This window comes from Lucilia sericata, unplaced genomic scaffold (assembly GCF_015586225.1).
Source record: "Lucilia sericata isolate MDLA Ls3-8-SP2 unplaced genomic scaffold, ASM1558622v1 Contig000430F_arrow, whole genome shotgun sequence".
NCBI lineage: Eukaryota > Metazoa > Arthropoda > Insecta > Diptera > Calliphoridae > Lucilia > Lucilia sericata.
Window position 1 is genome coordinate 246,761 of NW_023994445.1, and position 25,740 is coordinate 272,500.

The window sequence follows — 25,740 nt, forward strand, 5'->3', positions numbered from 1 at the left end:
ATAAGTGTAATATTTTTTGGAATTTGTATTATTTTAGGAGATATAAAGTTAACGAATTTACCTATTTTTTCCCTCTTTTACCCCCTAATGTGAGAGTTCCCAAAATGTCGCTAGGAAATTGAAAAAAAAGACAATTGTATTGAATTTTGAATACCCTTTCTAACAAGGTGATGTTTCTATCCAGTTACACACTACGTATGATCAATAAATAATGGAAACAAAACTCATACGTCATGTTAGGTTCTTGATCATGATTCATGAAAATATTTTATTGAAATCTTTTTTTTTTCAAAATTTTAAATTGCATTTAATACCAATAAATTTTAACAGATTTTATTTTTGTGTAAAACAACCAGAAACCACACACACACATCCATATTAAATTGAATTAAGAACTTGTGTTTAATAATGAAATCATGAAAATCAGACAATAACGAGAAACAATTGTATTAAAAACAACAAAAAGAAATAGTAGTTGTTGTTGTTTTTTTTAATTTTTTAACTTTATTTGTTGTTGAAGCTGTCGAGGCGAAGTGGTTGGTTGAATTGTTGTTGTTGTTTTTTTTCGAAGAGTGTTTATATGAGATTTTCACACAATACTCAACAGGTATAGTTTGCAAAGTGTTAAATAGAATTATTGTTTTAAGTTTATTTTTTGTATTGTTGTTGGTTAAACTGCCTTTATCGTAAAGGTTATTTCATAATTGAGAGTTAATTGACTCAATTACAGATAGATACAAGTTTCAAGGCGATTTATAAAGGAACCATCTAGTTAAACATTAATAAATTTATATTATCCCATAGTGCAATATTGTATAAGTACAAATCTTGTGTATTATATAGTTTTTGTTTATTTAAAGATTTCCAAAAATTTAATAATCTTAAATTTAGTTCGATAAAATTCAGCATTTTCGTACTATACCCTTTTTATGCCTTTTTTTGCTCTCACTCACCTTTGAAAAGAAATCACTAACTCAAACATATTAGAGTGTGTAGGTGTAGAATACAAAAAAATATATGTATATAACTAGAAACTAAACAAATGAATAAAGTTTTCTTTGTACAAAACGTAAACTAGAAAACAAAAGCAAAAGTTTTTAAACCAAAATCATAAATGTATTTATGAATAAAAATACAAATGCATTGACTATACATGGTGTGTTGTTAATGTAACGCATATACTCAAATAAACTCTTTTGCTGCTGCACTGTGGGGAGATTTTGAAAATTAGAAATACATATATAAGGAATTCATAAATGGTTAACGAAAACTTTAATTGTTCAACTTCTAGGACCTACTCGGAAGAAGGGTTAGAAATTCTTAAGTTAATCTACGTAAATTTAAAAGATTATATATATCCTAAGAACATAACTTTCCACATTGTCCCTATAGGTCTATATATGCAACTTCTAAGGAACAAATCGACAACCCTTCGTATCTTTTGCAGTTTTACTAAAATCATAAATTCTTTATTTCAAAATTCCCACCCACTGTGCACCGTATGTATTGATAACATTAAAAAGTTTGACGTTGTTTCCTTTGAGAGATTTCAATAACAAACTGATAATATTTTGTTCATTTATTCATTCATTCAAATCTTATATGCGAATATGTATGCATTCCTGTTTGTTGCTATTGTGATATATTTCAATATGCAAGGTTTCTAGTTAGAACACAAAAACACATGCAAATATGTGTGTACATAATAGCCATTCACTTTAAAAGCGTGCTAACTCAAAATATTTAAACTAGCACATACAATAAACCACATACTGATCTACAAAATAGTCAAATATACTAACCATAGACTAATCACTGGGCTAGTCAATAGACTAGTTTACAGGCTAGTCATTAGAATAGTCCATAGTCTACAGACTAGTCCATATCAATAGTTTAGTCCATAGGCTAGTCAGTAGACTAGTTCATTAGTCTATAGACTAGTCCATAGAATAATCTATAGACTAGTGAATAGAATAGTCCATAGAATAGTCTGCGGACTAGTCCATTGAATAGTCTATAGACTAGTCCATAGAATAGTCTATAGACTAGTCCATAGAATAGTCTATAGACTAGTCCATAGAATAGTCTATATACTAGTCCATAGAATAGCCTATAGACTAGTCCATAGAATAGCCTATAGAATAGTCTATAGACTAGTCCATAGAATAGTCTATCGACTAGTCTATTGACTAGTTCATAGAATAGCCGAGAGACTTTTTCATAAAATATTCGTAAAATTAGTCCATAGAATAGTATATAGACTAGTCCATAGAATAGTCTATAGACTAGTCCATAGAATAGTCTATAGACTAGTCCATAGAATAGTCTATAGACTAGTCCATAGAATAGTCTATAGACTAGTCCATAGAATAGTCTATAGACTAGTCCATAGAATAGTCTATAGACTAGTCCATAGAATAGTCTATAGACTAGTCCATAGAATAGTCTATAGAGTAGTCCATAGAATAGTCTATAGACTAGTCCATAGAATAGTCTATAGACTAGTCCATAGAATAGTCTATAGACTAGTCCATAGAATAGTCTATAGACAAGTCCATAGAATAGTCTATAGATTAGTCCATAGAATAGTCTATAGACTAGTCCATAGAATAGTCTATCGACTAGTCCATAGAATAGTCTGTCGACTAGTCCATAGAATAGTCTGTCGATTAGTCCATAGAATAGTCTATAGACTAGTCCATAGAATAGTCTATAGACTAGTCCATAGAATAGTCTATAGACTAGTCCATAGAATAGTCTATAGACTAGTCCATAGAATAGTCTATAGACTAGTCCATAGAATAGTCTATAGAGTAGTCCATGGAATAGTCTATAGACTAGTCCATAGAATAGTATATAGAATAGTCTATAGAATAGTCTATAGACTAGTCCATAGAATAGACAGTCTATAGACTAGTCCATAGAATAGTCTATAGAATAGTTTATAGAGTAGTCCATAGAATAGTATATAGACTAGTCCATAGAATAGTCTATAGACTAGTCCATAGAATAGTCTATAGACTAGTCCATAGAATAGTCTATAGACTAGTCCATAGACTTGTCCATAGAATAGTCTATAGAATAGTCTATAGAATAGTCTATAGAATAGTCTATAGACTAGTCTATAGAATAGTCTATAGACTAGTCCATAGAATAGTCTAGAGACTAGTCCATAGAATAGTTGAGAGACTAGTTCATAGAATAGTCCTAAAACTAGTCCATAGAATAATCTATAGACTAGTGCATAGAATAGTCTATAAACTAATCCATAGACTACTCCGTGGACTAATCCATAGACTAGTCTATAGGCTGGTCCATAGGCTAGTCTATTGATTACTCCATTGGCTAGTAAATAGGCTAGTTCATGGACTAGTCCATATACTAGGCCATAGACTATCCAATAAACTAGGCCATAGTCTGGTATTTAAAATAGTATAAAAACTAATTCATAGACCACTCCGTGAGCTAGTTTATAGGCTAATTCATAGACTAGTCAATATATTAGTTCAATGGATTAGTGTTAGTGGACTAGTTCATAGGCTAGTGAATACACTTGCCCATAGTCATTAAAATAGTCCATAGAATAGTCATTCAAATATCAGCCCATAAAGCAAACAACTGACTGGTTAATATGCCAAAGTCCAAACGTAACCTTGCATTTTTGACTTACAACAATCTTAAAGTAAATGAATGTAATGTACACCTCAATGTTTTATTTTACCTGTAAATTGTGTTCACATATGAATGACAATAACAATAAAAAACACAAAAAGATATCCCTACATTTGCATAACAAACACCATTTTAAATGAGTGTATGAATAAATGGTTGCATAAACGATATATAGTGTAGGAAATTCATTTAAAGGCATTATTTTTCTCGAATTACGCGTTCATATCAGTAAAAACCAGTTAAAAATATCTACAGAACTATCTTTATGCACTGCCATTCATTTTGTTTACCTCAAGCCAGTGCTCTTTATTATATTTAACGCACTGTGATTGCGTGTAGGAGTCGTTTTGCATTTAAATGACAATTTTTTTATTATTCAGAAACTTTCTTCTTCATTCCGACATTCCTGTTATAATTTATCGAAATACCGGCCGTTTATTTTCTCTATAGGTGTCAGATTGTTAGAGCCTAGTAAAGTAAAAATTATGTCAATATTTGTATGTTTAGTCAGAAATATTTGGTATTGACAAAGGACCTGATAAAAAATCGTAATATCTGAAATGGAGTGACCCAGTTACATATGTATGTACATATATATATGTAAATTTAAATGTTTATTTTTATACCATTTTTTCTCGCATATATGTATGTATATGAGCCGACAAAACTTTTGTAAATTCTTTTATTTTATAAAACAAAAACAACTTTCTGTTGCGGTTTTAACAAGTTTTCATTTGTGGCAAAAACAACAGAGCCAATATAGTACTACAACTGCAACATTGGTTACTGAAACAAGTTTTACAATAACTTCCGATTTCTGTCAGTTTATATGAACATTTCCTTAAATGTCTAAAAGAAAAGAGTAAATGACAAAAGTTGTTGTATATCAAATAGGTGCACGGTAGGTAATGTTTAATTTAAAAACTAAATTGTTTAACTTATTATAGCAAATAATTTTAAATTAAATTAATAAGTTAAAACCATAAATAGTCAACATTTTCCTTCTATCTTTTAACTCTCCGAAAGAAACCTGCATATTTTAAAAATAAAACAGTTTTTTAACCCTTTTATTGTTATAAATTTATTTAAATTCCCTTATTTTGCTTTTAATATCTTTACCACTTCTGCATTCTGCTGCAAATTCATGTTTATTTAATTTGATCAATTGCATCTAAAGTGTCACATAAATTTCCAAACAAATTTTCTCCAGAAGAAGTAAATTTTCAACCACTAAATGGTTCAAGTGTAGAAAACTATTAAATACAAAATGAAGTTGTTTGTTGTGGCTACGAAAAGGTAAAAAACAAACAACCAATAAATACTATTTTGCTGCAAGTAACTGACCGAAATTTATATTTATTTCTAGGAAAAAAGGGCATGAAATAAATATTGAAGGAAATTGAGATAAAAAGGGGACCAACAGAAATCATAAGCAGCTTAGGAAAGTATTTAAATATAGAAACTTAGAAAGGTCTACGAGTTAATATATTAGTAATGAATCTTTCGTTTATAAAAGTTTTTGATAATTTTTCTTTTTATAGAAAATTTTCAAAAATTTTCTCTTTTTATGAAAATTTTCATTAATTTTTATAGAAAATTTTACTTTTAATTAAAAATTTCTCTTTTAATTCAAAAATTACTCTTCTGTGGAAAACTGCTTCAAAAATTTCTTTTTTTTATAGAATTTTTTTTTTATTTTTTTTTTAATTTTCTCTTTTTATGGAAGTTTTCATAAATTTATCTTTTTATAGAAATTTTAAAAAATTTTCTCTTTTATAAATTTTTAAATATTCAAACGAAATTTAAGAAATGTTCAAAATCTATTTTTATGCAGAATTAAAAAAAACTCTTCTTATAGAAAATTTCTTTTTTAATAAACATTTTTACGAAAATGTCTCTTTTTATAGAAAATTATTTGAAAATTTTAGAACAAAATTTTCACAGACTTAAAAAATCGCAGAAAATTTTAGATTTCAAAAATGTCTTAATTTATAGAAATTAGTTTTTAAAATCTCTCTTGCTAGTTAATAAGTAAGTAAGTTAGTTAGTTAGTTAGTTAGTTAGTTAGTTAGTTAGTTAGTTAGTTAGTTAGTTAGTTAGTTAGTTAGTTAGTTAGTTAGTTAGTTAGTTAGTTAGTTAGTTAGTTAGTTAGTTAGTTAGTTAGTTAGTTAGTTAGTTAGTTAGTTAGTTAGTTAGTTAGTTAGTTAGTTAGTTAGTTAGTTAGTTAGTTAGTTAGTTAGTTAGTTAGTTAGTTAGTTAGTTAGTTAGTTAGTTAGTTAGTTAGTTAGTTAGTTAGTTAGTTAGTTAGTTAGTTAGTTAGTTAGTTAGTTAGTTAGTTAGTTAGTTAGTTAGTTAGTTAGTTAGTTAGTTAGTTAGTTAGTTAGTTAGTTAGTTAGTTAGTTAGTTAGTTAGTTAGTTAGTTAGTTAGTTAGTTAGTTAGTTAGTTAGTTAGTTAGTTAGTTAGTTAGTTAGTTAGTTAGTTAGTTAGTTAGTTAGTTAGTTAGTTAGTTAGTTAGTTAGTTAGTTAGTTAGTTAGTTAGTTAGTTAGTTAGTTAGTTAGTTAGTTAGTTAGTTAGTTAGTTAGTTAGTTAGTTAGTTAGTTAGTTAGTTAGTTAGTTAGTAGTTAGTTAGTTAGTTAGTTAGTTAGTTAGTTAGTTAGTTAGTTAGTTAGTTAGTTAGTTAGTTAGTTAGTTAGTTAGTTAGTTAGTTAGTTAGTTAGTTAGTTAGTTAGTTAGTAGTTAAAAGACCCCACATTTTTTCAGTTGGTCCTAATACAGATAAAAAACTAAATTCTCCAATGATTCCTAGAAAAACATGTAAAACGTTTTTCTTTGTTTGCTTTACCATCATCTTAACACTATTCAACACCTGTGCTGCTTGCCCGCCTGCAGTTGAAGGTAACAAAAGTGCAAAAACAAAATTATTTTAGAGTAAACATCACAATTTGCCAAAGCAATACTTAAATTCGATTTGATACATGTTGATGCTGTTTGTTTGTTTGTTTGTTTGGTTGGTTAGTTTAAAATGCCTCTTTGTTCTGGTTCCTAATCGGTACAGGAATGAGGTGCTTGCTGTTGTTGTATTGACTTTTTTAGGAAAACTCGAATGTATGTGTGCTTGTCATTTGAGTGTAGAAGTGTGTGCATGTGTTTACACCATGAATTCTGTTTCATAAATTATGCAAAATGCCAAAATATTTTAGTAGACTCAACAATTCTATAGTATACGTATACGTAGTACTTACCTTCTTCCTATCACTCTTGCAACATACTACATATCACATTGTTCATACACACTTGAGCTGACTCATTCCCCGCAAATATTTATTTAAAATGTAGCTAGAATGATGTTTGTACTTTTTTTTTTTTTTGCTAAAATGCTGTGTACGTTTTTGTATTTTTCTACATATTTATTTTGGTTAGAATAAATGCACAAAATACGAGAGAATGAGTTATTGTGTGTGTGTTTGTCTGTTCGTTTATATTAAGACAATATTTGTAAGCCGAAACCTCATCCAGGTCCTTTTTTGTTTGTTTGCTTCCTTGCATGTGAGTGTGTGAATGTATGCTTGTTCTGCTTTAAGGCACGAGCGTCATTTGTTCATTTCGAGACCCATAAAATGAAATGTTTCATGTTGTAAATATTGTGAAATGGTAATGAAACTCTCATTCTTCCGACGCTCTTTTTCACTCTCAAACCATCATGGTTGAAGTGTTTGTGTTTTTGTAGGCAGTAGGTATGTAGGTGGTTATTTACTTTAACGTTTTTCAGAGCTTTCGTTACACTTAAAGAAAAGCTTTTCAGGCATTTTAATGGATGCTGTTGTTTATAATGTTTTCTTCTGAGTTGTGCTACCAAAATCATTAAATTTGAAAGAAACCGAATCTATTGACTAATAAAAGCTGTAACGAAAGCTTTACAAAAGTTGGAACAAAAGCTTTTTATATATCGAAAGACTTTATTTTGGATAATCTCATTTTATTTTGTAAAAAGTTCGGAATCTCATAAACTATTAGAAATATTGTAATGAAATGCAACATAGTCAAGGTTGAGGTGAACCTCTAGAGTTGGTCAACTCGGGTCTAATAGTTACAAAACTTTAGAAAACACTTCTTATCTTATTTGATATTTATTCAGAGTGTATCATGTGATATCATTTATACTCTACCTAAATACATGAACATCCCTGTAATCGTATATTTTTAGTAGTAGTATTTTTAGTAATAGTCATACGTAGTACATAGTAGTGCATTTTCATTGAGAGCAAGACCAATGAGCCCATAAACTGTCGGCTGCAAAATGCAATGCAGTAGTAATTTTTCTAGACTATACTTGTTCATTTTATTTTATTCGTTTTCATAGCAGGAGTGTTAGTAGAATGAGAATTTCAACATTTTTAATACAACAAGAAAAGGTAATGTTTATTAAAAGATATAAAAGTTATATACTTATGCATGTCTATCTGTATGTATGATATGTATAACTAAATGCTAAGTTAAATATGCAACTAAATAAATACTTGTAATACTTGTATTAAATTTTAAACTTTTTCTATAAATATTTCTTCATACTTATTTTAAGCCACAACAAACAAAACCATTTCTTTGCTACAAAAACAAATTGTATGCTTTGTTAGTTTCCAATTGTTGTAAACTAACATCAAATTTTACTTTAAGTAATTCGTTTCTTATTCAACATAACTAGAAATTGCAAATAAAGAAAAAGCTTTTCATAACAAAAACTTAGACATGCTGTGACATGATAATTTTCCTCTAAAACACACTCACACACACCAAAAACAATTCAACATTTTTAACAACAAACAATTGGAGTGAATGAATGAATGTCCAATTTGTATGTCCTGTTTTTTTTCTTCTTTCGTTTTCAAACATGAAATTCTATATTGCATTTAGTTTTTCGTTACATTCACTTTACAACGATGTCTTAGTTAAGAGTATGAGGTGGGCCAATTGCTGGAGTACGAGTAGTTTCTTAAGGGGATTTGTTTTATATGGTGGTTGCTTGATATTATTTGCATTCATTTCATTCATTCGTCATCTTTTGAGTTGGTGGCATATTTTTTTGTTCTAATGTGGCCATTAGGCATAAAATTGTCACTACAACCCAATCATTCAAAACCTTTTCTTGTCTCTACTCATACCCGGTAACGGTTATTTCTTTAGCTGCTCTATAAAGGGACAATGCCAGCACAAAACAATAGACGTTTTTTGTTCTTTTTAGGTTTTTTTATAAAAAAATATTGCATACATAAGTGGTATTTTATGTCTAAATTTAAATTTTTTTTTTTTTGTAATAAGAACTTTTTTGAAACATGTTTTAGTTTTTTCCCAGATTTTAAGATTTTTTGGCGAACTTTCAAAAATGATTGATGGAACTTAAAATATTGAATAAAACCATTGTTATTTTCAATTTTAATTTTGTTGAAAGATTAAGATCGTAACATTGAAGTGGCAATTATAGATAGTAACTAACTACTTACTAAATAACTACTAACTAACTAACTTACTAACAATTAACTACCTACTAACTAAACTAACTAACTAACTACTAACTAACTAACAACTAACTAACTAACTAACTAACTAACTCAACTAACTAACTAACTAACTAACTAACTAACTAACTAACTACTAACTAACAACTAACTAACTAACTAACTAACTACTAACTTAACTTAACTAACTAACTAACTAACTAACTAACTAACTAACTAACTAACTAACTACTACTAACTAACTAACTAACTAACTAACTAACTAACTAACTAACTAACTAACTAACTAACTAACTAACTAACTAACTACTAACTAACTAACTAACTAACTAACTAACTAACTAACTAACTAACTAACTAACTAACTAACTAACTAACTACTAACTAACTAACTAACTAAACTACTAACTAACTAACTAACTAACTAACTAACTAACTAACTAACTAACTAACTAACTAACTAACTAACTAACTACTAACTAACTAACTAACTAACTAACTACTAACTAACTAACGACTAACTAACTAACTAACTACTAACTAACTAACTAACTAACTAACTAACTAACTAACTACTAACTAACTAACTAACTACTAACTAACTAACTACTAACTAACTAACTAACTAACTAACTAACTAACTAACTAACTAACTAACTAACTAACTAACTAACTAACTAACTAACTAACTAACTAACTAACTAACTAACTACTAACTAAACTAACTAACTAACTAACTAACTAACTAACTAACTAACTAACTAACTACTAACTAACTAACTACTAACTAACTAACTACTAACTAACTAACTAACTAACTAACTAACTAACTAACTAACTAACTAACTAACTACTAACTAACTAACTAACTACTCTAACTAACTAACTACTACTAACTAACTAACTAACTACTAACTAACTAACTAACTAACTAACTAACTAACTAACTAACTAACTAACTAACTAACTAACTAACTAACTAACTACTACTACTAACTAACTAACTAACTAACTAACTAACTACCTAACTAACTACTAACTAACTAACTAACTAACTAACTACTAACTAACTAACTAACTAACTAACTAACTAACTACAACTAACTAACTAACTAACTACTACTAACTACTAACTAACTAACTAACTAACTACTAACTAACTAACTAACTACTAACTAACTAACTAACTACTAACTACTAACTAACTAACTAACTAACGAACTAACTAACTAACTAACTAACTAACTAACTAACTAACTAACTAACTAACTAACTAACTAACTAACTAACTAACTAACTAACTAACTACTAACTAACTAACTAACTAACTACTAACTAACTAACTAACTAACTAACTAACTAACTAACTAACTACTAACTAACTAACTAACTAACTAACTAACTACTAACTAACTAACTACTAACTACTAACTAACTAACTAACTAACTAACTAACTAACTAACTAACTAACTAACTAACTAACTAACTAACTAACTAACTAACTACTAACTAACTAACTAACTAAGATATGAGCCAAAACAATGAAAATCTGTGATCACTTTCATTTCCCATATAAAATCGATATTTTGAGTGAAAACATAAAAGTCCATTTATCTTGGAAACTATAAGAGATAGGGCCAAAACAATGAAAATTTGTGATCACTTTCATTTCCCATATAAAATCGATATTTTGAGTGAACACATAAAAGTCTATTTATCTTGGAAACTACAATAAATAGAGCCAAAACAATGAAAATCTGTGATCACTTTCATTTCCCATATGAAATCGATATTTTGAGTGAAAACATAAAAGTCCATTTATCATGGAAACTATAAGAGATAGAGCCAAAAAAATGAAAATCTGTGATCACTTTCATTTCCCATATAAAATCGATATATTGAGTGAAAACATAAAAGTCCATTTATCTTGGAAACTATAAGAGATAGAGCCAAAACAATGAAAATCTGTGATCACTTTCATTTCCCATATAAAATCGATATTTTGAGTGAAAACATAAAAGTCCATTTATCTTGGAAACTATAAGAGATAGAGCCAAAACAATGAAAATCTGTGATCACTTTCATTTCCCATATAAAATCGATATTTTGACTGAAAACATAAAAGTCCATTTATCTTGGAAACTATAAGAGATAGAGCCAAAACAATGAAAATCTGTGATCACTTTCCCATATAAAATCGATATTTTGAGTGAAAACATAAAAGTCCATTTATCATGGAAACTATAAGAGATAGAGCCAAAAAAATGAAAATCTGTGATCACTTTCATTTCCCATATAAAATCGATATTTTGAGTGAAAACATAAAAGTCCATTTATCTTGGAAACTATAAGAGATAGAGCCAAAACAATGAAAATCTGTGATCACTTTCATTTCCCATATAAAATCGATATTTTGAGTGAAAACATAAAAGTCCATTTATCTTGAAAACTATACGAGATAGAGACAAAACAATGAAAATCTGTGATCACTTTCATTTCCCATTTAAAATCCATTTTTTATGTGAAAACATAAAAGTCCATTTATCTTGGAAACTATAAGAGATAGAGCCAAAACAATGAAAATCTGTGATCACTTTCATTTCCCATATAAAATCGATATTTTGAGTGAAAACATAAAAGACCATTTATCTTGGAAACTTTTAGAGATAGAGCCAAAACAATGAAAATCTGTGATCACTTTCATTTCCCATATAAAATCGATATTTTGAGTGAAAACATAAAAGTCCATTTATCTTGGAAACTATAAGAGATAGAGCCAAAACAATGAAAATCTGTGATCACTTTCATTTCCCATTTAAAATCCATTTTTTATGTGAAAACATAAAAGTCCATTTATCTTGGAAACTATAAGAGATAGAGCCAAAACAATGAAAATCTGTGATCACTTTCATTTCCCATATAAAATCGATATTTTGAGTGAAAAAATAAAAGTCCATTTATCTTGGAATCTATAAGGATAGAGCCAAAACAATGAAAATCTGTGATCACTTTCATTTCCCATATAAAATCGATATTTTGAGCGAAAATATAAAAGTCCATTTATCTTGGAAACTATAAGAGATAGAGCCAAAACAATGAAAATCTGTGATCACTTTCATTTCCCATATAAAATCGATATTTTGAGTGAAAAAATAAAAGTCCATTTATCTTGGAATCTATAAGAGATAGAGCCAAAACAATGAAAATCTGTGATCACTTTCATTTCCCATATAAAATCGATATTTTGAGTGAAAACATAAAAGTCCATTTATCTTGAAAACTATAAGAGATAGAGCCAAAACAATGAAAATCTGTGATCACTCTCATTTCCCATACAAAATACATTTTTGGGTGAAAACATAAAAGTCCATTTATCTTGGAAACTATAAGAGATAGAGCCAAAACAATGAAAATCTGTGATCGCTTTCATTTCCCATATAAAATCGATATTTTGAGTGAAAACATAAAAGTCCATTTATCTTGAAAACTATACGAGATAGAGCCAAAACAATGAAAATCTGTGATCACTTTCATTTCCCATTTAAAATCCATTTTTATGTGAAAACATAATAGTCCATTTATATTGGAAACTATAAGAGATAGAGCCAAAACAATGAAAATCTGTGATCACTTTCATTTCCCATATAAAATCGATATTTTGAGTGAAAACATAAAAGTCCATTTATCTTGGAAACTATAAGAGATAGAGCCAAAACAATGAAAATCTGTGATCACTTTCATTTCCCATATAAAATCGATATTTTGAGTGAAAATATAAAAGTCCATTTATCTTGGAAACTATAAGAGATACAGCCAAAACAATGAAAATCTGTGATCACTTTCATTTCCCATATAAAATCGATATTTTGAGTGAAAACATAAAAGTCCATTTATCTTGAAAACTATACGAGATAGAGCCAAAACAATGAAAATCTGTGATCACTCTCATTTCCCATACAAAATACATTTTTGGGTGAAAACATAAAAGTCCATTTATCTTGGAAACTATAAGAGATAGAGCCAAAACAATGAAAATCTGTGATCACTTTCATTTCCCATATAAAATCGATATTTTGAGTGAAAACATAAAAGTCCATTTATCTTGAAAACTATACGAGATAGAGCCAAAACAATGAAAATCTGTGATCACTTTCATTTCCCATTAAAATCCATTTTTTATGTGAAAACATAAAAGTCCATTTATCTTGGAAACTATAAGAGATAGAGCCTAAAACAATGAAAATCTGTGATCACTTTCATTTCCCATATAAAATCGATATTTTGAGTGAAAACATAAAAGTCCATTTATCTTGGAAACTATAAGAGATAGAGCCAAAACAATGAAAATCTGTGATCATTTTCATTTCCCATATAAAATCGATATTTTGAGTGAAAATATAAAAGTCCATTTATCTTGGAAACTATAAGAGATAGAGCCAAAACAATGAAAATCTGTGATCACTTTCATTTCCCATATAAAATCGATATTTTGAGTGAAAACATAAAAGTCCATTTATCATGGAAACTATAAGAGATAGAGCCAAAACAATGAAAATCTGTGATCACTTTCATTTCCCATATAAAATCGATATTTTGAGTGAAAACATAAAAGTCCATTTATCTTGGAAACTATAAGAGATAGAGCCAAAACAAATGAAAATCTGTGATCACTTTCATTTCCCATATAAAATCGATATTTTGAGTGAAAACATAAAAGTCCATTTATCTTGGAAACTATAAGAGATAGAGCCAAAACAATGAAAATCTGTGATCACTTTCATTTCCCATATAAAATCGATATTTTGAGTGAAAACATAAAAGTCCATTTATCTTGAAAACTATACGAGATAGAGCCAAAACAATGAAAATCTGTGATCACTTTCATTTCCCATATAAAATCGATATTTTGAGTGAAAACATAAAAGTCCATTTATCTTGAAAACTATACGAGATAGAGCCAAAACAATGAAAATCTGTGATCACTTTCATTTCCCATATAAAATCGATATTTTGAGTGAAAACATAAAAGTCCATTTATCTTGGAAACTATAAGAGATAGAGCCAAAACAATGAAAATCTGTGATCACTTTCATTTCCCATATAAAATCGATATTTTTGAGTGAAAACATAAAAGTCCATTTATCTTGGAAACTATAAGAGATAGAGCCAAAACAATGAAAATCTGTGATCACTTTCATTTCCCATATAAAATCGATATTTTGAGTGAAAACATAAAAGTCCATTTATCTTGGAAACTATAAGAGATAGAGCCAAAACAATGAAAATCTGTGATCACTTTCATTTCCCATATAAAATCGATATTTTGAGTGAAAACATAAAAGTCCATTTATCTTGGAAAACTATAAGAGATAGAGCCAAAACAATGAAAATCTGTGATCACTTTCATTTCCCATATAAAATCGATATTTTGAGTGAAAACATAAAAGTCCATTTATCTTGGAAACTATAAGAGATAGAGCCAAAACAATGAAAATCTGTGATCACTCTCATTTCCCATATAAAATCGATTTTTGAGTGAAAACATAAAAGTCCATTTATCTTGGAAACTATAAGAGATAGAGCCAAAACAATGAAAATCTGTGATCACTTTCATTTCCCATATAAAATCGATATTTTGAGTGAAAACATAAAAGTCCATTTATCTTGGAAACTATAAGAGATAGAGCCAAAACAATGAAAATCTGTGATCACTTTCATTTCCCATATAAAATCGATATTTTGAGTGAAAAACATAAAAGACCATTTATCTTGGAAACTATTAAGAGATAGAGCCAAAACAATGAAAATCTGTGATCACTTTCATTTCCCATATAAAATCGATATTTTGAGTGAAAACATAAAAGTCCATTTATCTTGGAACTATAAGAGATAGAGCCAAAACAATGAAAATCTGTGATCACTTTCATTTCCCATTAAAATCCATTTTTTATGTGAAAACATAAAAGTCCATTTATCTTGGAAACTATAAGAGATAGAGCCAAAACAATGAAAATCTGTGATCACTTTCATTTCCCATATAAAATCGATATTTTGAGTGAAAAAATAAAAGTCCATTTATCTTGGAATCTATAAGAGATAGAGCCAAAAACAATTAAAATCTGTGATCACTTTCATTTCCCATATTAAAATCGATATTTTGAGTGAAAAAATAAAAGTCCATTTATCTTGGAAACTATAAGAGATAGAGCCAAAACAATGAAAATCTGTGATCACTTTCATTTCCCATATAAAATCGATATTTTGAGTGAAAACATAAAAGTCCATTTATCTTGGAAACTATAAGAGATAGAGCCAAAACAATGAAAATCTGTGATCACTTTCATTTCCCATATAAAATCGATATTTTGAGTGAAAAAATAAAAGTCCATTTATCTTGGAAACTATAAGAGATAGAGCCAAAACAATGAAAATCTGTGATCACTTTCATTTCCCATATAAAATCGATATTTTGAGTGAAAACATAAAAGTCCATTTATCTTGGAAAACTATACGAGATAGAGCCAAAACAATGAAAATCTGTGATCACTTTCATTTCCCATATAAAATCGATATTTTGAGTGAAAACATAAAAGTCCATTTATCTTGGAAACTATAAGAGATAGAGCCAAAACAATGAAAATCTGTGATCACTTTCATTTCCCATATAAAATCGATATTTTGAGTGAAAACATAAAAGTCCATTTATCTTGGAAACTATAAGAGATAGAGCCAAAACAATGAAAATCTGTGATCACTTTCATTTCCCATATAAAATCCGATTATTTTATGTGAAAACATAAAGTCCATTTATATTGGAAACTATAAGAGATAGAGCCAAAACAATGAAAATCTGTGATCACTTTCATTTCCCATATAAAATCGATATTTTGAGTGAAAACATAAAAGTCCATTTATCTTGGAAACTATAAGAGATAGAGCCAAAACAATGAAAATCTGTGATCACTTTCATTTCCCATATAAAATCGATATTTTGAGTGAAAACATAAAAGTCCATTTATCTTGGAAACTATAAGAGATAGAGCCAAAACAATGAAAATCTGTGATCACTTTCATTTCCCATATAAAATCGATATTTTGAGTGAAAACATAAAAGTCCATTTATCTTGGAAAACTATAAGAGATAGAGCCAAAACAATGAAAATCTGTGATCACTTCATTTCCCATATAAAATCGATATTTTGAGTGAAAACATAAAAGTCCATTTATCTTGGAAACTATAAGAGATAGAGCCAAAACAATGAAAATCTGTGATCACTTTCATTTCCCATATAAAATCGATATTTTGAGTGAAAACATAAAAGTCCATTTATCTTGGAAACTATAAGAGATAGAGCCAAAACAATGAAAATCTGTGATCACTTTCATTTCCCATATAAAATCCATTTTTTAGTGAAAACATAAAAGTCCATTTATCTTGGAAACTATAAGAGATAGAGCCAAAACAATGAAAATCTGTGATCACTTTCATTTCCATATAAAATCGATATTTTGAGTGAAAACATAAAAGTCCATTTATCTTGGAAACTATAAGAGATAGAGCCAAAACAATGAAAATCTGTGATCACTTTCATTTCCCATATAAAATCGATATTTTGAGTGAAAACATAAAAGTCCATTTATCTTGGAAACTATAAGAGATAGAGCCAAAACAATGAAAATCTGTGATCACTTTCATTTCCCATATAAAATCGATATTTTGAGTGAAAACATAAAAGTCCATTTATCTTGGAAACTATAAGAGATAGAGCCAAAACAATGAAAATCTGTGATCACTTTCATTTCCCATATAAAATCGATATTTTGAGTGAAAACATAAAAGTCCATTTATCTTGGAAACTATAAGAGATAGAGCCAAAACAATGAAAATCTGTGATCACTTTCATTTCCCATATAAAATCGATATTTTGAGTGAAAACATAAAAGTCCATTTATCTTGGAAACTATAAGAGATAGAGCCAAAACAATGAAAATCTGTGATCACTTTCATTTCCCATATAAAATCGATATTTTGAGTGAAAACATAAAAGTCCATTTATCTTGGAAACTATAAGAGATAGAGCCAAAACAATGAAAATCTGTGATCACTTTCATTTCCCATATAAAATCGATATTTTTGAGTGAAAACATAAAAGTCCATTTATCTTGGAAACTATAAGAGATAGAGCCAAAACAATGAAAATCTGTGATCACTTTCATTTCCCATATAAAATCGATATTTTGAGTGAAAACATAAAAGTCCATTTATCTTGGAAACTATAAGAGATAGAGCCAAAACAATGAAAATCTGTGATCACTTTCATTTCCCATATAAATCGATATTTTGAGTGAAAACATAAAAGTCCATTTATCTTGGAAACTATAAGAGATAGAGCCAAAACAATGAAAATCTGTGATCACTTTCATTTCCCATATAAAATCGATATTTTGAGTGAAAACATAAAAGTCCATTTATCTTGGAAACTATAAGAGATAGAGCCAAAACAATGAAAATCTGTGATCACTTTCATTTCCCATATAAAATCGATATTTTGAGTGAAAACATAAAAGTCCATTTATCTTGGAAACTATAAGAGATAGAGCCAAAACAATGAAAATCTGTGATCACTTTCATTTCCCATATAAAATCGATATTTTGAGTGAAAACATAAAAGTCCATTTATCTTGGAAACTATAAGAGATAGAGCCAAAACAATGAAAATCTGTGATCACTTCATTTCCCATATAAAATCCATTTTTGAGTGAAAACATAAAAGTCCATTTATCTTGGAAACTATAAGAGATAGAGCCAAAACAATGAAAATCTGTGATCACTTTCATTTTCCCATATAAAATCCATTTTTTGAGTGAAAACATAAAAGTCCATTTATCTTGGAAACTATAAGAGATAGAGCCAAAACAATGAAAATCTGTGATCACTTTCATTTCCCATATAAAATCGATATTTTGAGTGAAAACATAAAAGTCCATTTATCTTGGAAACTATAAGAGATAGAGCCAAAACAATGAAAATCTGTGATCACTTTCATTTCCCATATAAAATCGATATTTTGAGTGAAAACATAAAAGTCCATTTATCTTGGAAACTATAAGAGATAGAGCCAAAACAATGAAAATCTGTGATCACTTTCATTTCCCATATAAATCGATATTTTTAAGTGAAAACATAAAAGTCCATTTATCTTGGAAACTATAAGAGATAGAGCCAAAACAATGAAAATCTGTGATCACTTTCATTTCCCATATAAAATCGATATTTTGAGTGAAAACATAAAAGTCCATTTATCTTGGAAACTATAAGAGATAGAGCCAAAACAATGAAAATCTGTGATCACTTTCATTTCCCATATAAAATCGATATTTTTGAGTGAAAACATAAAAGTCCATTTATCTTGGAAACTATAAGAGATAGAGCCAAAACAATGAAAATCTGTGATCACTTTCATTTCCCATATAAAATCCATTTTTGAGTGAAAACATAAAAGTCCATTTATCTTGGAAACTATAAGAGATAGAGCCAAAACAATGAAAATCTGTGATCACTTTCATTTCCCATATAAAATCGATATTTTGAGTGAAAACATAAAAGTCCATTTATCTTGGAAACTATAAGAGATAGAGCCAAAACAATGAAAATCTGTGATCACTTTCATTTCCCATATAAAATCCGATATTTTTGAGTGAAAACATAAAAGTCCATTTATCTTGGAAACTATAAGAGATAGAGCCAAAACAATGAAAATCTGTGATCACTTTCATTTCCCATATAAAATCCGATATTTTGAGTGAAAACATAAAAGTCCATTTATCTTGGAAACTATAAGAGATAGAGCCAAAACAATGAAAATCTGTGATCACTTTCATTTCCCATATAAAATCGATATTTTGAGTGAAAACATAAAAGTCCATTTATCTTGGAAACTATAAGAGATAGAGCCAAAACAATGAAAATCTGTGATCACTTTCATTTCCCATATAAATCGATATTTTGAGTGAAAACATAAAAGTCCATTTATCTTGGAAACTATAAGAGATAGAGCCAAAACAATGAAAATCTGTGATCACTTTCATTTCCCATATAAAATCGATATTTTTAAGTGAAAACATAAAAGTCCATTTATCTTGGAAACTATAAGAGATAGAGCCAAAACAATGAAAATCTGTGATCACTTTCATTTCCCATATAAAATCGATATTTTGAGTGAAAACATAAAAGTCCATTTATCTTGGAAACTATAAGAGATAGAGCCAAAACAATGAAAATCTGTGATCACTTTCATTTCCCATATAAAATCCGATATTTTGAGTGAAAACATAAAAGTCCATTTATCTTGGAAACTATAAGAGATAGAGCCAAAACAATGAAAATCTGTGATCACTTTCATTTCCCATATAAAATCGATATTTTGAGTGAAAACATAAAAGTCCATTTATCTTGGAAACTATAAGAGATAGAGCCAAAACAATGAAAATCTGTGATCACTTTCATTTCCCATATAAAATCGATATTTTGAGTGAAAACATAAAAGTCCATTTATCTTGGAAACTATAAGAGATAGAGCCAAAACAATGAAAATCTGTGATCACTTTCATTTCCCATATAAAATCGATATTTTTGAGTGAAAACATAAAAGTCCATTTATCTTGGAAACTATAAGAGATAGAGCCAAAACAATGAAAATCTGTGATCACTTTCATTTCCCATATAAAATCCATATTTTGAGTGAAAACATAAAAGTCCATTTATCTTGGAAACTATAAGAGATAGAGCCAAAACAATGAAAATCTGTGATCACTTTCATTTCCCATATAAAATCGATATTTTGAGTGAAAACATAAAAGTCCATTTATCTTGGAAACTATAAGAGATAGAGCCAAAACAATGAAAATCTGTGATCACTTTCATTTCCCATATAAAATCCATATTTTTGAGTGAAAACATAAAAGTCCATTTATCTTGGAAACTATAAGAGATAGAGCCAAAACAATGAAAATCTGTGATCACTTTCATTTCCCATATAAAATCGATATTTTGAGTGAAAACATAAAAGTCCATTTATCTTGGAAACTATAAGAGATAGAGCCAAAACAATGAAAATCTGTGATCACTTTCATTTCCCATATAAAATCGATATTTTGAGTGAAAACATAAAAGTCCATTTATCTTGGAAACTATAAGAGATAGAGCCAAAACAATGAAAATCTGTGATCACTTTCATTTCCCATATAAATCGATATTTTGAGTGAAAACATAAAAGTCCATTTATCTTGGAAACTATAAGAGATAGAGCCAAAACAATGAAAATCTGTGATCACTTTCATTTCCCATATTAAATCGATATTTTGAGTGAAAACATAAAAGTCCATTTATCTTGGAAACTATAAGAGATAGAGCCAAAACAATGAAAATCTGTGATCACTTTCATTTCCCATATAAATCGATATTTTGAAGTGAAAACATAAAAGTCCATTTATCTTGGAAACTATAAGAGATAGAGCCAAAACAATGAAAATCTGTGATCACTTTCATTTCCCATATAAATCCATATTTTTGAGTGAAAACATAAAAGTCCATTTATCTTGGAAACTATAAGAGATAGAGCCAAAACAATGAAAATCTGTGATCACTTTCATTTCCCATATAAAATCCATTTTTTGAGTGAAAACATAAAAGTCCATTTATCTTGGAAACTATAAGAGATAGAGCCAAAACAATGAAAATCTGTGATCACCTTTCATTTCCCATATAAATCGCTATTTTTTAAGTGAAAACATAAAAGTCCATTTATCTTGGAAACTATAAGAGATAGAGCCAAAACAATGAAAATCTGTGATCACTTCATTTCCCATATAAAATCGATATTTTTAAGTGAAAACATAAAAGTCCATTTATCTTGGAAACTATAAGAGATAGAGCCAAAACAATGAAAATCTGTGATCACTTCATTTCCCATATAAAATCCATTTTTTTGAGTGAAAACATAAAAGTCCATTTATCTTGGAAACTATAAGAGATAGAGCCAAAACAATGAAAATCTGTGATCACTTTCATTTCCCATATAAAATCCTATTTTTTGAGTGAAAACATAAAAGTCTATTTATCTTGGAAACTATAAGAGATAGAGCCAAAACAATGAAAATCTGTGATCACTTTCATTTCCCATATAAAATCCATTTTTTGAGTGAAAACATAAAAGTCCATTTATCTTGGAAACTATAAGAGATAGAGCCAAAACAATGAAAATCTGTGATCACTTTCATTTCCCATATAAAATCCATTTTTTTAATGAAAACATAAAAGTCCATTTATCTTGGAAATTATAAGAGATAGAGCCAAAACAATGAAAATCTGTGATCACTTTCATTTCCCATATAAAATCTATTTTTTTGAGTGAAAACATAAAAGTCTATTTATCTTGGAAACTATAAGAGATAGAGCCAAAACAATGAAAATCTGTGATCACTTTCATTTCCCATATAAATCGATATTTTTGAGTGAAAACATAAAAGTCCATTTATCTTAGGAAACTATAAGAGATAGAGCCAAAACAATGAAAATCTGTGATCACTTTCATTTCCCATATAAAATCCATATTTTGAGTGAAAACATAAAAGTCCATTTATCTTAGGAAACTATAAGAGATAGAGCCAAAACAATGAAAATCTGTGATCACTTTCATTTCCCATATAAAATCCATTTTATGAGTGAAAACATAAAAGTCCATTTATCTTGGAAACTATAAGAGATAGAGCCGAAACAATGAAAATCTGTGATCACTTTCATTTCCCATATAAAATCCATTTTTTGAGTGAAAACATAAAAGTCCATTTATTTTGGAAACTATAAGAGATAGAGCCAAAACAATGAAAATCTGTGATCACTTTTCATTTCCCATATAAAATCCATTTTTTGAGTGAAAACATAAAAGTCCATTTATCTTGGAAACTATAAGAGATAGAGCCAAGACAATGAAAATCTGTGATCACTTTCATTTCCCATATAAAATCGATATTTTAAGTGAAAACGTATCTTGGATACTATAAGAGATAGAGTTAAACAATGAAAATCTGTGATCACTTTCATTTCCTAGTAAGAATCGAAGGTTTGGGTGATTATAAACTGGCGAACTAACTTAAACAAATTTTAAAGAGTAATGCACTGTAATATGCACATGTGAAGCATTCAGAATTGTTATTATCTTATACTACGTATGTCTATAATCATTATATGCTTGAGATGCACCCACCCTCTTTATACGTTCAAGTCTAAAATATTAAACACTATAAAGATACGAATACTGAACACATTTAATTATCACTATCATAAACATTAACATTGTCTCAGGAAATTTATTTTCCTGATATATAAAATCATGATAATTAACTGTAATACTTTCAGTTCAGTGTAAAATTTTGAAATAAACACTGAACACAAACTCGCTCTAAAACAATGATGTTGGTTAAACTAATTGTGTTGGCGCTAAACGCTTTGATGCTAGTCCAAAGTTTACAAGGACATGTCATATCTGATGAAGAATTTCATAATGTTAGAAAGTTGACGGGTCAGCATTTAGGACGAGCTCTTCTTGAAGATATTGGTTTGGGTAAATGTACACCTGAAGCGGAGAAGGATCCAGAATTTTGGAGAAATTTAGCACGCAAGGAATTGGAGCAGAATTTGAAAAAGCAAAAGCTAAATATGAATAAAGCTAAAAATGTTATATTCTTTTTGGGTGATGGCATGTCTTTGAGTACAGTGGCAGCTTCACGTATGCTTAAGGGTCAAAGGAAGGGTAATACCGGAGAAGAAGAGGTGTTGAGTTTTGAAAAGTTTCCTTTCACCGGCTTAAGTAAGGTAAGATGAAGGCAGTTAAAGAGAAAAACAGGAATTTTAAAGCGCTACATTTATTCTAATTTATAGACCTATTGCGCCAATGCTCAAGTTCCCGACTCTGCCTGCACCGCCACCGCATATTTGTGTGGTGTTAAGGCTAATATTGTGACCATAGGGGTCAATGCTAACGTAGAGTTTAACAACTGCACTGCCAGTATGGATCCCAAAAATCATGTTTCCTCCATAGCCGCCTGGGCTCAAAAGTCTGGTAAATCTACCGGTTTTATAACCACCACAACTCTAACCCATGCCAGTCCTAGTGGTTTATATGCTCATGTAGCCAATCGTTTATATGAAAGTGATACCGATGTTAAATCATTCAATAAAGATCCTAACGAATGCATGGACATGGCAACACAATTAATAACCCAAGAACCAGGACGCAATTTTAATGTTATAATGGGTGGTGGCATATCCAAATTCTTACCCAATACCATACGTGACAATCATGGCAATTTGGGTATAAGAGAAGATGGTAAAAATCTACTCTCCACTTGGCAGGAAATGCATCCAGAGGGAATTATTACCACCAATCGTCAACAGTTGCTGGAACTTGATGTTAATAATGTATCACATATAATGGGTGTATATCAATCTCAGTTGATGGATTACCATTTAATGGCCGATCCCCTTGAACAACCTACTTTATCGGAAATGACTAAGGTGGCCTTAGAATTTTTACAGCGTAACGATCAGGGTTATTTTATATTCATAGAGGGTGGTTTAATAGATATTGCTCATCATTATACTAAGGCTGCCATATCTCTAGATGAAACTTTGGAATTTGAAAAAGCCATACAATTAGCAAGGGAAATGACTGATCCTCTGGATACACTTATAGTAGTATCATCCGATCATGCTCATCCCTTAACAATATCTGGTTACCCAGGTAGAGGTACCGACATTTTGGGACTCAATCAACATGATACAGATGCATATGGTTTGAAATATTCAACTTTAAATTATCCCATTGGTATTCAACAATATTTAGATGAAAATGGCCATCGTTTGGATTTGGAGAATATTAAAAGAGATGCTGGTAAGTATATGGTTTAAAAGATCAAAATAACTTTAGTTATATGATGGCTTCTATTTTTATAGACTTTGAGTATCCTAGTTATATAAAGTCTAACGATGGCCAACATTCGGGAGATGATGTAGGCATCTTCGCCTCTGGTCCCTTTGAACATTTATTTAGTGGTGTTTTGCAACAGAACACGATACCTCATTTAATGGCCTATGCTGCTTGTATTGGTGATGGTCCTACTATGTGTGATGAGAAGTAAACTTGGAATAGCTCAAAGTTTTTCTACATTTTTATTTTGATTAGTAAATTATAGTTAAAATTAATAAATGATGAAAGATGGTAAAGCAAAATATCGACTCCTTTAAAGATCTTAATTAGTAAATTATTTGTTTACTCCTTATAATGATCAATACTACTGATCATTATACAAGGAACGCTTAAAAGATTTGAATTTTTTCAAATTGTATATAATTGTATTTCAATTGTATTGAATGACCTTTCTTCAAGTTCAAGGCACTTTATCTTGATAACAATTCTCTCTCTCTCTAATTTCTTATCAAATGATTTCCAACTGAACTACTTAGAGGCCGATAAGATCGGGCGCATTATTATAAAATGTTTATGTTTATTTGTGTATAAAAATTAATCTAATGTTGCTGCAGGTCTTAAATGATAATAACAGTAATTGTTTATGTGTTTTATAGTTGTTATACTATTAGTCTAACTTTTAAGCTGTTAAGTACATTTTAAACATTATTTAATGATGTTTAGAAAAAAAATTCAGTTTTATTAAAGAGGGTATGTAGGAAAGAAATAATTCGAACCATTATAAATTTTCAAAATTTTTTGAGGCTCTTTGCCTTAAAACCCCCTTGCTCTATATCATCTAGGGTGATCGATTATTCGACATTTTCCAAAAACCGGTTTTCGAATAGTTCGAATAGTTGACATTTAAAAAAAACCGGTTGATATTTTTCAAATTCAGAAAAAACCGGTTAACCGGTTTTTCATTATAAATTAAAAAATATATTTTAATTTGAAAAACTTAATGTTTATGTGTAAATTTGATTAATAAAACATGGCCCGAATTGATTTTTAACAGTTTAAAAGATTATAACTTTAGATCTAGTCGTCTGATTTACATTATTTCTTTAATATGAAAAAATTAGGAAAAAAGTGGGACACTTCTGTTAAACATAAAGTACTATGTAATCCCAGCTTATTTTAAAAGCCCTGTTTAGGAAATTTGCATAGGCATTCTAACACTTCCTTAAATTTCAGCCGTAAATTAATTAGTGTAATTGGAATATAATCTTAAGATTGACAAAATTTTATCAAACAGTTATCAATTTTACAAATAAATTGTTTTAATTAATTAGGAAAATCAAAAAAGTTTAAATAAAGGAGCTGTAGAAAATATAAGCTAGCTCCTCGGCTCGAATATTTTTAAAATTTAGACGGGCTGTATTATTATTTCCTTAAAAATTTCATTTAAATAATCTTTGAATACAAAGCAAATAAAAGTATTCGAAACCGGTTTTTAAAAAGTGAAAAAACCGGGTTATTCGATATTCGAAAAATCAACATTAAGAAAACACCGACACTGGTAAAGC

General features: G+C 29.0%; 1 protein-coding gene across 1 annotated transcript; it reads left to right on the plus strand.

Annotated features, from left to right (window-relative positions):
* Nucleotides 1-22,595: 22,595 nt before the first annotated feature.
* Nucleotides 22,596-24,466, plus strand: LOC119604780 (membrane-bound alkaline phosphatase-like). The gene is made up of 3 exons (XM_037957616.1): nt 22,596-23,061; nt 23,128-24,139; nt 24,202-24,466. The coding sequence occupies exons 1-3, from the start codon at nt 22,657-22,659 to the stop codon at nt 24,384-24,386; spliced, it is 1,602 nt and encodes a 533-aa protein (XP_037813544.1). The 5' UTR covers nt 22,596-22,656; the 3' UTR covers nt 24,387-24,466.
* The last annotated feature ends 1,274 nt before the right edge of the window (nt 24,467-25,740 follow it).